We start from the raw sequence: 14,658 nt of genomic DNA, 5'->3' as shown, positions 1-14,658 counted from the left end.
ACTAAGCAAACATCCTTGAAGCAATATGAGCTTTTGACTACAAAAGTTTGAAACCAGGATAGGAGATCTGAAGGATGGTTGCCTTCAAAAGCCCAAGGGAGGAGGTACAAGGCTGAAAAAGATCTCCCAAGGTAGAGAAAGCAAAAGGTGGGACTGGAGAACAATAAGAATTCCCTAGTGACCCAAAGACCTACCAATTAAGCTATAAATATTTTTCTAATTATTTAATCAGCATCTACAATAACTATGATAAACTGCTAACAGACCTAGTTTGTAAAAGGTGGATAACATGCAGGAAGAACAGAGCAATTTCAGCAGAGATAGGGAACCATGAAAAAGAACTGCTAAATGCAAATGCTAAAAATGGAAAAAAATGTCAGAAATAAAAAACTGATTAAATAGGCTTCACTGTAGACTGGGCATAGCAATGGGAAGACCAGGGAACTTGAAGACAGGTCAGGAGGTTAATAAAAAGTATCCAAATTAAAACAAAGAGAAGAAAAGAGATGAGGGGGAAAACTCAGGTAGCCCAAGCTCTGTGGAGCAATATCAAATGGTCTAATGTATATATAACAGGAATCACAGGAGAAGAGACAAACATGTAAAGGAAATATCTGATAATTACTAAGAGCTTCCCAAAACTGATGAAAGATATAAACCCACCAACCTAAGAAGCTCAGCACACTCCAAGAGGTTAAATACAAAGAAGACTACAAGTAAGAACATTTTAATCAAATCAATGAGGAGCAAAAATTTTAAAAGTTTTTAAAAGCCAGGGGAAAAAGACATATACAGAGGAACAAAAACATGAATGAGAGTGAATTTCTCACCAGCAAAATGGAGGCCAAAAGCAAGGTAGTAAAATCTTTAAAGTGCTGAAAGACAAAAAAGAAAAACAAACAAAAAACAAACAAACAAAAAAAACTGTCAGGCAACAGATGGAGAAAAAATTACAAGAGATAATAAAAATTACCTTGAAATGAATAAAAATGAAAATACAATAAAACAAAACTTATGATATGCAGTGAAGGAGGTGCTCAGAGTGAATTTTATAGCTATAAATGCCTACAATTTTTTAAAACATCTCAAATCAGTAACATAACTGTACACATTAAGAAATAATCAGAAAGAGAAGAATAAACCCAGAAGGAAGGAAATAATGAAAAATAAAGGGGAAATAAGCAAAACAATGAACAGAAAAATAAAGACAACAAACCAAAAGTTGGTTCTTTGAAAAGATCAACGAAATTGACAAATCTTAGGCTAGGTTGCAAAGAAAAAGGAAGAGAAGACTCAAAGCACCAACACTGGAAATGACAGAGGCGACACTACTATCAACAGTATAGGAATTAAAAGGATTATAAAAGAATACTATAAAAACTATACCAACAGATCGGGTGTTAGAAATAAAGTAGAAAATATAAAATAGAAAAATTTCTGGAAAGACATTATCAAAAATGGCTAATGAAAAAAAATGGCGGGACGCCTGGATGGCTCAGCGGTTGAGTGTCTGCCTTTGACTCAGGGCATGATCCCAGAGTCCCAGGATGGAGACCCACATCAAATTTCCTGCATGGAGCCTGCTTCTCCCTCTGCTTGTGTCTCTGCCTCTCTCTCCCTGTTTCTCATGAATAAATAAATAAAATCTTTTTTAAAAAATGGCTTATAAAGAAATAGAAAAACTGAATAAACCTATATAATTCAGTCAGTAATCAAAAAACTTCCTGACCAAAACAAACAAACAAACAAACAAACAAAAACCAAACAAACAAACAAACAAAAAACTTCCTGACAAAGACAAGTCCAGGACCAGATGGCTTCAGTGGTAAATTATACCAAACACCTACAGAATAATTAATGCCAACCTTCTTGAAGTTGTCCCCCACCCCAATAAAAAGAATACTTCTAACTCATTCTATTAGGCCAGCCAACTCAAAACGTTAGAACAAAAAACTCTACATATGTCTGATAAGAGATTAAGATCCAGAATAAGTAAAGAACTCCTACAACTCAACAACAAAAAGACAACTCAATTTTTAAAAATGGGCAAAGGACTTGAACAGACATTTCTCCAAAGAAGATTTACAAATAGCCAAGTAAGTATATGAAAAAAATGATCAGGGATCCCTGGGTGGCGCAGCGGTTTAGCGCCTGCCTTTGGCCCAGGGCGCGATCCCGGAGACCCGGGATCGAATCCCACATCGGGTTCCGGTGCATGGAGCCTGCTTCTCCCTCTGCCTGTGTCTCTGCCTCTCTCTCTCTCTCTGTGTGTGACTATCATAAATAAATAAAAATTAAAAAAAAAATGATCAACATCATTAGTGCCTGGGGAAATACAAATCAAAACCATAATGAACACCATTTCATACCCACTAGGATAGCTATTATTTTTAAAAAGAGAAAGAAGAAAGAAATTAAGAAACAGAAAAGAGAACGTATTGGTAAGGATGTGGAGAAATTAGAACCTGTGTACATTACCAGTGGAAATATGAAATGGCCCAGTGGAATCACCTGAGGAGTTTCAAAATATCATAACCTCAGAGATTATCATTTAATTAGTGTAAAGTATTACGTGGGCTTTGGAATTTTTAAAAAATCCACAGGTGATTCCTATAGGGGAATTCCAAGTTTGGGAACCACTACTGTAACAATACAAAAGAAAGTAGTAGAAGTAGTTATTTGTGCATGGTGGGAGGGAACAGAGTGGATGGGGACAGGAGTGGGTGCAGACCTTTCACTATCGACTTTTTTTTTTTTTTTTTAAGATTTTCTTTATTAATGAGAGAGAGAGAGAGCGCGTGGCAGAGAGAGAAGCAGGCTCCATGCAGTGAGCCTGACGTGGGACTCGATCCCGAGCCTCTGGGATCAGGCCCCAGGCTGAAGGCGGCGCTAAACCGCTGAGCCACCCGGGCTGCCCCACGATCAACTTTTTGATATGGTTTTGAATTTTGAACCATGTGAATGTGTTAACTATTCAGAAAGTTTAATTAAATAATAAATTTATTTTGAAAAACAAATAGTTGCTTCCACAATGTTTATTCTTATGACATGGCTCTTATCCAGGAGGCAGAACTGCCATTACTGACAGAGTCAAAAGTTTGTAATTATACCTTGAAAAATCCAGACTTTCAAGTTTTCTCCATTTAGGCCACAAGCTATGACCCTTACTTAAGTGTAGTTAATGAGATGACTTTGATACATTACCTGTCTTTATATACCCAGCAAGAAAGTTTATCACGTGGTGTGGGCGGTTGTCCTTCAAAACTGGTGATTTTTTCCCAAACATAGGTTCCATCTCTTGTTCGCAAATTAACAAAATAAAGCTTTTAAAAGAGGAGAACACCATTAGCAGATAGGCCATTTAAAAATTAAGTCTGTGTCTGAGGGATATATGATCCAAGAACTAATAATACTACTTTTTTCTCTTTAAAAGGTAAAATTTTTCATTGTAAAGTTAATAAAAATGAGACTGTGTTTTAGAAGAAAAATGACATATAAGACATACTGAAATGGATCTTGTCCCATCATGCTCTGCCCTACAGACACCAACTAAGCATGGAGCTAATTCAGAAGCAGAAAGACGTGGAAGAAGAGAAGAACACAATGGCTGCATTGTCACTCTATTTTTAAAAACCTTGTAAGCTCAAGATTTTCTACTTATTTCTTCTTTTTTAAATATTTGTAAACTTGTGAGATGCACTAAATAATACATTTTTCTGCATTCCTGAATTGAAAGAAAGTATTACTCGATTGCTGTATCCTTTGTCATCATATCCTCCAAAAACGTACAGCTTTCCATTAATGCAAGCACCACAACTTCCTGACATGGAGGTAGGGAGTTCTCCTTCCATGAGGTGCATGGTCCTGCAGCAAGAATAACATGGAATTCCGTGACTTTTCAGAAAGGCAAATTAAAATTCCCTTTGAACTCCATGAGTGCTCTTTCAATGAAAATTGTCACTGATAATTACAATTGAAATGCAATGGTAGCCAACACTGTAAAAACTCTAAGATCCATGGTAAAGATTTTTAACCTATTGGGAAAAAAATTGCAGAATCTTCATGTATCACTAGAATTGAGAATTAATTGGTAGAACAAAGCAAAGTCTTCTGGGACAGCCTTAGCTCGAGAGGAATGCCAAATGACAAAGAACAGAGGAAGGAAGTAGGGGAAAGAAAGAGCCAGAGAGAATAAAGCATTCAAAGAAAAGGAAAGGAAGACAATAAATGTTGCAGTATGTTCTAAGTTTGGTCTTAAATTCCCTGTAGTCTACGAAAATATTTAAAACATATTAAGATTGGACATTCTGCAATTTAAAATTACTTACCACAACCCACTATCAATATCATAGGTCCAAATTTCATCATTAGGCAAATATACTTCATTGTCTTCAATAGACTAAAAACAGAATACATAAAGTTATGTTTATCAATTACGCAGTAACAATTAAATAGTTCCTCAGGATGGGAAAACTGCGATTAAGATGCTGCAAAATACAAAATCAGAAACAGGCTCCAAGATGGGTTTTTAAATTTAAATTAAGATAGATTTAAAAAGAAGGGAAAAAAGACATTTTCTAAGAGAAAGTGGGCAAATAAGAAAAGTTTAGAATACAAAATAGCAAATATATGAGTCTCAAGAAAAAGACTCGGGGCAATTGAACCTTAAAAAAGGGATCCTGAATAAGGTAAAATAGCAAAAATAATGACATTCAGAGTAGAATACTGAAGACTACAAAGTCAAGAGAAAATGAATACAAAAAAAGGGCAATATGTTTTGGGTGAAAGGAAGCAATTAAGGGAGAAATTTTTACAAGGTATATTAAGAGCACTGTATCGGATATCTTGATTTACTGAGCATATTTTTTGAGTGCCTACTATGTGCAAGGCATAGTGTTAGGTGTTCATTAAACATAGACTCTAAGGATCAAGATAAATTTAGTCAAAATGACAACTCAGAATCTGAATAATCTCTAAAGAAGCTGATAACATAAAAAGAATAGCACATTCTGACATTTTTGATGAAAAGAGAAATAAGAAAAAAGAATCATTTCTTTTAAGTCTAAAACTTTAGGTATTAAAACAAATCCTTACACAAATTCATCATAATTTATTAGAGTCTGTAAAATAATTCAAAAACAGTTTTAAAAGAAAGCAGTTTAAGAATTTCTAAGACTGTAGGATGCATACATTATTAACACGCTAGAGTTGGTTAATTTTTTCTTTGGTTTGTTAAATTTAAAAAAATAGTATCTTGACTACCAAGTATCTGACCCCTACCATCTGTCTCTCTTCCTCTCTCCCACACCCATACCCACACACCCAGAGCAAAAAATCATTCCATTAATTCCAAGGAAACTTTCACTCATGTCCGACTGTGGAAGTCATATTAGATGGATAAGTAACATATAATTGTAATGAGTGTGATAACTGTATGATTCTAAGGTTTAATGGCATCAGGCTCCAGCAGCCTCATGTACACACCTTTGTAACAGAAATATTATGAAAATAGATTGTCACTATTCTCCTTAAGTCCTTCAAATGCTTCCCCACTGCTCCCAGAATAGTCTCAAATTCTTATGATTCTGTACTACATGGCACCTGCTATCCTTCCAAAGCTCATCTTCCCTTTCATTCGCTATTCTCTAGTCTTCTTTCAGTTCCTAATTTTCTGCAAATTCCTTGTTCCAACAGGGACTTCATCTGCCTCTTCTCTCTTCTTGGCATGCTCTCCCAAAATTTGCCTAACTACTCATTCTTTGGAAAGCAGCTTAAATGTTGCTTCTCTAATCTCCCAGAATAAGGATAAAGGATTAAAGTCCCTATTAAATGTTTTCCCACAGTAATGTGCTTCCCCTTCCAAGTCCTTTGTCTGTATCACATCCACCCACTACCACTAACCCATTGGCTTCATGAGTGCATGGGTCATGTTTCTCTTGTTATAATTCTGTTCCCAGAACCCAGCACAGTGCCCCACACATAAAAGCCAAATGTAATGCTTGTTGATTGATTGAGTGAATGGATAAGTTGAATAATACTTGTTAAATTGACTGCAGGCTCACCTCAGCCTGATTTAAAAAAAAATCCTTTTCACTAATCTTTAAATAGGGTGGTACAAAAACACAAACGAATCAAAGAATTGAAAAATTTGGACTTAGTTCCTACTTGTTTTCTGAGAGATTTCATTCCTAAATCATCCCCTCTTTCCTACAAGTTTTCCTTCTCTACTAGATCATTCCTATAGATATCCAAATGTGCCTTAATATCACTCACCTTTAAAACAAACAAACCCTCCCTTAATCCTTCTATATCTCAGTTCCCTTCACACAAAACTCCATACTAACTATAATGAATGTCCCCACTGGTTCCACTTCTCATTCTCTCATCAAGCCAGATTAATCTGGCTTTTGAGCCCATCATTCCACTAAAATTGCTCTGTTGAGATGACTCTTAAGGAGAGAATTAGTTAACTGATTTATCTGAAAATATGGCCCAGAAAAAAAAATGGCCCAGAAAGATGGAATATATAAACAAGAAGTTAAGATACATGGAGAAAGAGAAGAACTTAGTCTAATTACAGTTTCATGAGAATGTAATAGAATGAGGAAAAGGTAATATTTGAAGAGACAAAGGGTGGGAATTTTTTTTTTAATTTTTATTTATTTATGATAGTCTCACAGAGAGAGAGAGAGAGAGAGGCAGAGACACAGGCAGAGGGAGAAGCAGGCTCCATGCACCGGGAGCCCGACGTGGGATTCGATCCCGGGTCTCCAGGATCGCGCCCTGGGCCAAGGGCAGGCGCCAAACCGCTGCGCCACCCAGGGATCCCAAAGGGTGGGAATTTTGCAAAATTGTTGAACATTATCAAACCTTGAGATCTAGGAAGTCCTAACAAGTTCCAAGCAGGATAAATTAATAGAAATCCATAGCAAGCCACATCAATAAAACAACAGACCATCAAAGAAAAATATGTACTCTTAAAAATTGCAAAATAAATAAACAAATCACCTTCAAACAAATGGCAACTAATGACTGAATTCCTATTAGCAACAATCAAGACTAAGTATTAGCCAACGTGTTTAATGAAAGTAACTGTCAGCCTATAATCCTATACTCAGTTAAAAAAAAAAAAAAGTATTTTAAGAACCAAAGTAAAATAAAGAATTTTCAGACAAACAAAAAGTTGCAACAGTTGGTAATCAACCTTCACTTATAGAAATCATAATAGCTGTGCCATTTCAGACAAAAGGAAAATGACCTGATTAAAGATCTGAAATGTGATAAGAAACAGCACGCAAAATATTAGTAAATGTATGGGTAAATTTAAACACATAAAAAGGGCTAACCTTTTTCTTTGATGCCTAATTTAAAGGGAGAGAAACAGAATAGAATCACCTAGGGAAAGGGGGTGATTGAATTTTAAACTTTCTGAAGTACTTGAACTCTCTGGGAAGAAGGAAAACTATTAAAACTCTGAACTTTGTGAAGTATTTGGGTTTCTTAAAAAAATTTTTTAAGATTTTATTTATTTATTCATGAGAAACACAGAGGCAGGGACATAGGCAGAGGGAGGAGGGGGCTCCCGGGGGGAAGACTGATGCAGGACTCTATCCCAGGACCCCAGGATCACCACCTGAGCCAAAGGCAACGCTCAACCACTGAGCCACCCAGGCATCCCCAAAGTATTCATTCTAAAATAGAATAGCTACTACGTGGTTAGAAATAAATCATATAATCAATAATTAAGAAATCTGTGAAATGAGAAAGTTAAGAAGGAAGAGGAAGAGAAACAGAGAGAGGCAAATATAAAACACAACCTGGGGTGCCTGGTGGCTCATTAAGCGACTGACTCTTGATTTTGGCTCAGGTCAGGATCTCAGGGTGGTGAGATAGAGCCTTAAATCAGGCTCTGTACTGGGCATGGGACCTGCTTAAGATGATCTCTCTATCTCTGCTCCACCCTCCAGCTCATGCTCTCCCTCTCTCTCTCTAAAAACTCCACATCTGATGAAAATAGTATATCAGAATCAAATTAAGTATAAATAGGCTAAACCCTTCAAATAAAATATACGGAGTATCAGACTAGATAGAAACAAGATCTAGGTATTTTCAGGTTATAATACATGCATCTAAAATATAAAGATATACAAAGTTTCCATCAGGAGATAGAAAAAGATACACCATGCAAATATCAACCAAAAGAACGCTGGTATAGAAATATTGAGAAAACAGATTTTAAGGCAAGTAATATACTATGGATTAAAAGGATCATTACAAAATAATAAAATATTCAATTACCCAGAAAGATATCATAATTCTAAATTCACATACACATAAAAAGGTAGCCTAAAATATATTAAAGTAAAAGCTGACAGGACCACAGGGAGAAACTAACAAATCTAAAGTCAGAGTAGTAGTAGTTTTTAATGCCTGTTACAGTAATTGATAGAACAGAAAATTAAAAAATAAAAAAGAATATAGGATAATTGAACAACACAATCAGCAAGATTGATTGATAAAATAGACATATATATTCACCTGATAATTTGTATATATACTCTCTATAAGAACTAAGGTACAGGGGCACCTGGGTGGCTCAGTCGCTTAAGCATCTGCCTTCTGCTCAGGTCATAATCCCAGGACCCTGGGGTAGAGCCCCATATGAGGCCTCCTGCTAAGCCTGCTTCCCCTTCTCCCTCTCCTTCTCCCTCTGCCCAGCCCTGCTTATGCTCGTGTGCTCTGTTTCGCTGTCAAATAAATTAATAAAATCTTTTTTAAAAAAGTACTAAGGTATATTTTATGAAAATGATCACATGCTAGTCCGAAAAGCAAACCTCAACATATTCCAAAGGACTGGCAACAGATAGACATAAGCCACATTCAGAATACCACACAATTAAGTTAGAAATTAGTAACAGTAACCTAACTATAAAAATAACATAGAAATTTAAAATATTTTCCCAAACAACATATGGGTCAAGTAAGAAGTAATCGTGGAAAGTATAAAATATTGGGACTGTAAAATAACAAAATACTGCTTATTAAAACAAAGAAGACAGCTAAAGAGGTATTTAGAAGAAAAAGTACAGCCTTACACACAAGTATTTAAAAGTCTCAAAAAGAAGGAGTTAAGCATCCAACTTCAGAAATTCAAGAACTAACAACATAATAAACCTAAAGAAAGTAGAAGAAAATAAAAAGCAGACATTAATGAAATTTTAAAAAGTCAACAGAGAGAATCAAGTAAACCAAAAGTTTGTGTTTCAGAAGGCTGATAAGCCTCTGGCAAAATTATTCAAAAAAGGAAAGAACGGAAGATACCATTAAATCATTTTAGGAATGGAAAAAGGGACATTCCTAAAGCTACTAGAGAGATTAAATAGAGTGTATTATGGACAACTTAGATTTATGCCAAGAAATTTTAAAACCTACACGAGGGGATCCCTGGGTGGCTCAGCGGTTTAGCTCCTGCCTTTGGCCAGGGCATGATTCTGGAGTCCCGGAATCGGATCCCAAGTCGGGCTCCCTGTGTAGAGACTACTTCTCCCTCTGCCTGTGTCTCTCTCTCCCTCTCTCTGTCTCTCATGAATAAATAAATAAAACCTAAAATAATAATAATAATAAAATAAAACCTACATGAAATGGATAGACTCCTGAGGTTGGTGGTGGGGGTGAGGGAATCTTACCAAACTTGACTCAAGAAAAAAAAATGGGAAATCTCAACAATCTATGGCTTTAAATAGATTGAACCAGAAATTTTTTAAAAAGATTTTATCTATTTATTCATGAGAGACACGGGGAGAGAGAGAGGCAAAGACAGGCAGAGGGAGAAGCAGGCTCCATGCAGGGAGCCTGACGTAGGTGGGGGCTGGATCCCTAGTCTTCCGGATCACCACCCGAGCTGAAGGGGCGCTAAACCACTGAGCCACCCACCCGGGCTGCCCTGAACCACTTATTACTTACTTACTTATTTACAGATTTTATTTATTTATTCATGAGAGACACAGAAAGAGAGAGGCAGAGACATAGGCAGAGGGAGAAGCAGACTCCACGCAAAGAGCCTTATGTGGGACTCGATCCTGGGACACCAGGATCACGATCTGAGCCGAAGGCAGGTGCTAAACCGCTGAGCCACCCAGGGATCCCCTGAGCCACATATTTAAAACCTCCCCTACAAAGTAAGGACCAGATGGTTTTACAGATGAGGTCTTCCAAACATTCTAAGAATAACTAATTCAATCTTACAAAAACCATCTCCGAAAATAAAAGAACAATACTCAGTCTACTTACAAACGCAGATGTAAAAATTCTCCCTCCCAATAAATAATTAGTAAACAGGATCTAGTAATGTATAAGAAAAATAATATACTAACTTACATTGAATCCAGAAAATGAAATATCAATTTAGCATAATACTATCACTATAAATTATCCTTTTATGAGACTAAAGGAGAAAATATGATTATCTCAGTATAATGCAGAAAAATCACTCCCCAAAATTCCACACCCAATCATTGGAAATTAGATGGAAGAAAACTTCTTCAATTTTAAAAAGGTTATCTACAAATAAAACACAGACATCAAACTTAATGATTAATAGTTGAAAACTATCCTTTGAGATTAAGAACAAGAAAAAAACAGCTTCTATTTAACATTGTACTTCGGGTCCACCAGAGAAAAATAAAAGGAATAAGATTTGAATGGAAGAAACAAAACTGTTATCACTTGCAGATTATATGACTATCTACATAGAAAATAAAAAGAAAAGTAACAGATGAATTATGAGAATTAATGTAAATTAAGAAAGCTTGCCAGACTCAAAAGTATTCAAAGTCAATTATATTTCAAAACACCAGCAACAATCAGGAAATTTAGTTTTTAAAAACTTAACAATAGAAATAAAAAATACAAAGAAGCTAAGAAATACAAAAGATGTACAAGATCCCTATGAAAACACTGTAAAACTTTATCAAGACAAAAAATTCTGAATAGAGAGATATACTATATAATCGGAGAAGACTCAATTTTATAACATGTCTGTCACCCTCAAATGATCTAATGATTGAATACAGTAACATAAATTCCCAACAGAGTACTTTATTTGATAATCTCACTTTAAAGTTTATACAAATGAGGAAGCACTGTGGAAAACAATTACACAGTTCCTCTAAGAGTTAAATGTAGAATAACCATATGACCCAGCATTTCAAATCCTAGGTACTCAAAAGAATTGAAAATAGGGGCTCAAATATTTGTATGCCAATTTCATAGCAGCGTTATTCACAATACACAAAAGATGGCAACAACCCAAGTATTCTATCAACAGATGAATGGATAAGCAAAATGCAGTATATAATGCAATGTAATCTTATTCAGCCATAAAAAGGAATGAGGTTCTGATATACACTATAACACAGATGAATCTTGAAAACATTGTGGTAAGTAAAATAAACCAGACTCAAAAAGACAAACATTATATTATTCCAATTAATTGGAATATCTAGAAAAAAGCCAAATTCACAAAGATAGTAAGATTAGAATTTACCAGGGACTGAGGAAAGGAATATGAGATATTGCATAATGGGTATAGAGTTTCTGTCAGAGAAATGAACTAGATAGTGGTAATATTGTACAACACTGTGAATGTAATTAATGCCACTGAATTGTATGCTAAACTATAGTTAAAATGACAAATAATAAGTTTTACATATTTTACTACAAAATAAAAATAAAGAAAATTAGAAAACCCACAAAAGGCTCCAAAAAAAAATCCCAAAATATTCCTGAAGAACCAGATAGAGTATTTAAACTTCTAATTTAACATTTAAACTTAAAATAAAGCTTTTGTAATTTACATAATGTGGTTTTGTCAAAAGAATAAACAGACCAGTTGGACATAATAAATGACCTAGAAACAGATTGCACATAAATGAAAACTTGATGTGTGATGGACTGTTTGCAGGTTAGCAGGGAAAGGAGTATTTAATATATGACACAAGGACAACTGGTTATCCATATAGAGATATAATGAAACTAGATCCCTATCTTAAACCAATTAAACAAAAAAATTCAGATTAAAGACAGTTTTAAACATGAAAGGCAAAACTGAAAATTGTTTAGAATATAGAAAATTTTATGGTCTCCATATTGGGAAAGTTTAAAGATGCAGAAAGCACAAAGCATTAAGAAAAATATTGAAATTATATTAAAATGAAGAACTTGTATTGCACAAAAGACAATCATCAAGCAAGCACAAAGATAAGCTACAAACTGAGAAGACATATTCAACTCATACAAGTATATGCTTTAAAGAATTCCTATAAATCAGTTAGAAAAAAATCAATCCAATAGACAAATGAGCAAAAGACATGAACCAGCATTTTTACAGAAGAGGAAACACAAATAGTTCATAATAGTTCATATGAAAAGTCACTTAACTTTATTAATAACCACGGAAAAGCAAACAAAACCACAATGAAATATCATGTCACACTTACTATATTAGCGAAGTATTTAAGGCCAGATGGTACCAAATGTTGTCAAGGATGTAGAGCAAGGAGGAGGCTGATGGGAGTGTAGATTGATACATATATTTTGGTAACAGTGACATTTCCAAGTAAATTTGGAGATATGTATACCAAGTGACCCAGCAGTCCATTCCTTGGTATGTGCCCTAAGAGCGTGCAAGCCTTTGTGCTTGTTAGAAGGAGACATTTTATAAGAATGCTCAGTGTAGCATTGTTTAACAATACCAAAAACCCCCAGAAATATTCAAATATTCAACAATAGCAGAATTGATAAATTGCAGTAAATTCACACAACAGAATATTATACAGGACATACATCAAATGAATAAATCCAGGGATGATTTTCAAAATATTTAATAACCAGGCAGTACAGAAGCTGACTAATCAGAATGGACATCCAAGTAAAAACAGGTACGGCCATGCAAGGGCACACCAGCTGAAAACAAGCAATGTGTGAGTCTAAAATACATACTTTTACTTAAAAATTAAGTCACAAAAGAAAACGTATGCTATGATTCCAAAACCAAATAACACACTGTTTAGAAATAGATGTGTGCGTGGCAAAACTATAAAGAAAATATTTACTGGAAATCAAGATAGTGGTACCCAAGATAGTGGAAATCAAGTAGGGACGGGAGGTGCATTATAATCAGGGAAAGACAAATAGAAAGCTTCTAAGGTATGGTTCTAATCAATTCATTAATCTGGAAGTTAAACATGTTTACTTTTAAATGATAGTTTATAATATTCTTCTTGTACATACATTTTGAATTATAAAATTAAGAAAATAAAATTTACAGAAATGAGTATTAAGTCACAAAATCATCAAGGAACCTGGAGAACCAGCCTCTGATCTTCGTAAGGAAGAGCAAGTTCTGAAATCATGCCATAGAACAGGTCTGGTGAGCTAACTGCTGTCACTAGGGAGCCATACGCTGCAGCTTGTAGTACTGCCAGGGACCTTGATCTTCCTACAGATTCTATTGCTGGATAAGAATCCTCTTCAGATCCTCATTTTGACATCTTTGCTCTGAGTCCAAATCTAGCACAGATTCCTCTAAACAAATCAAAGCCACTTGCCCACAGCCTATAGCTGCAAGGGAAGCTGGAAAAATGAATATGCAGAACTTAGGTTCTTTTTATAGGTCACCTCCTATAAGCTATTCACAATTCTAGATACTAGGAATATGATAGGGGACAAATTCTTTATCTTCACAGAATTTGCATTCTTTGGAGGTAAGTAGAAGTTAGTCAACTACAATAAATACAAGACTTGTCTGGTGGGCCATACTACATTAGAGAAAGGAGGTTCAAATTTTGGGCATCTAAAAAGAATAAATGACTATAACATGAATGACCCATATGACCATCTAAAAATATGTACAGCAGAACTATTAGGTGAAAGAGAATACACATTTAAGGCTTCTGATACACATCACTAAACTTCTCCTTAAGAAGTACATAAGGGATGCCTGGGTGGCTCAGTGGTTGAGTGTCTGTCTTTGACTCAGGGCATGATCCCGCAGTCCCAGGATGGAGTCTCACATCAGGCTCCCTGCATGGAGTCTGCTTCTCCCTCTATGTCTCTGCCTCTCTCTCTTTGTGCCTCTAATGCATAAATAAATAAAATCTTTTTTAAAAAGTTACACAGATTTAAGTTCTATTACCGGACTAATTCATTTCTCCATGCTCTTCTCAAAGATTCTTTTTAATATTTGCAGATTGAAGAAGGAAAATTTGATTTTCAGTTGGGAGTTTCTGATTTATATTTCTTCTTTTGTAAGTTGCTTGTACATATCCATTGCTCAGTTTTCAATGTAGATATTAACTTTTATTTATATAGATATTAATCTTTATTTTTGCCATATATAGTAAATATTTTCCCCAGTTTGTCATTTGCCTTCTCACTTTATGGTGTCTAAAAGCATTTTTTAGAAGTTTTATCTACTAATCTTTTCTTTCATAGTTTTACCCAATTCATTTTTTTTCTCAACTTAAGATTTTATTTTTTTTTATTTTTTATTTTTTTTCAACTTAAGATTTTAAAGTCACATATTTTCTTCTGTTATGATATAGCTTAATTTTCCTACATTTAACTCTTCAATCCTAAGGCTCCACTATCATTTTCCTC

General features: G+C 35.0%; 1 protein-coding gene across 6 annotated transcripts in view; it reads right to left on the bottom strand.

Annotated features, from left to right (window-relative positions):
* The window catches only part of KLHDC1 (kelch domain containing 1), a 42,561-nt gene that overhangs the window by 24,171 nt on the left and 3,732 nt on the right, over window positions 1-14,658 (bottom strand). For 5 of the 6 annotated variants that reach the window (XR_012036566.1, XM_072838473.1, XM_072838475.1 and 2 more), the window contains 3 exons: window positions 4,329-4,399; window positions 3,747-3,864; window positions 3,205-3,323 (listed from right to left, as the gene is read on the bottom strand). Coding sequence is in view for 5 of the 6 variants with exons in the window: in XM_072838473.1 (XP_072694574.1) it covers window positions 3,205-3,323; window positions 3,747-3,864; window positions 4,329-4,399 (308 nt within the window). In the remaining variant the exon portion in view is untranslated. The remainder of the gene's footprint in view (window positions 1-3,204; window positions 3,324-3,746; window positions 3,865-4,328; window positions 4,400-14,658) is intronic. The other variant, XM_072838478.1, reaches the window with a different exon arrangement.

The sequence above is a fragment of the Canis lupus genome, chromosome 9, assembly GCF_048164855.1.
Source record: "Canis lupus baileyi chromosome 9, mCanLup2.hap1, whole genome shotgun sequence".
NCBI classification, from domain to species: domain Eukaryota; kingdom Metazoa; phylum Chordata; class Mammalia; order Carnivora; family Canidae; genus Canis; species Canis lupus.
This window is presented reverse-complemented; position numbering and strand designations above follow the sequence as displayed.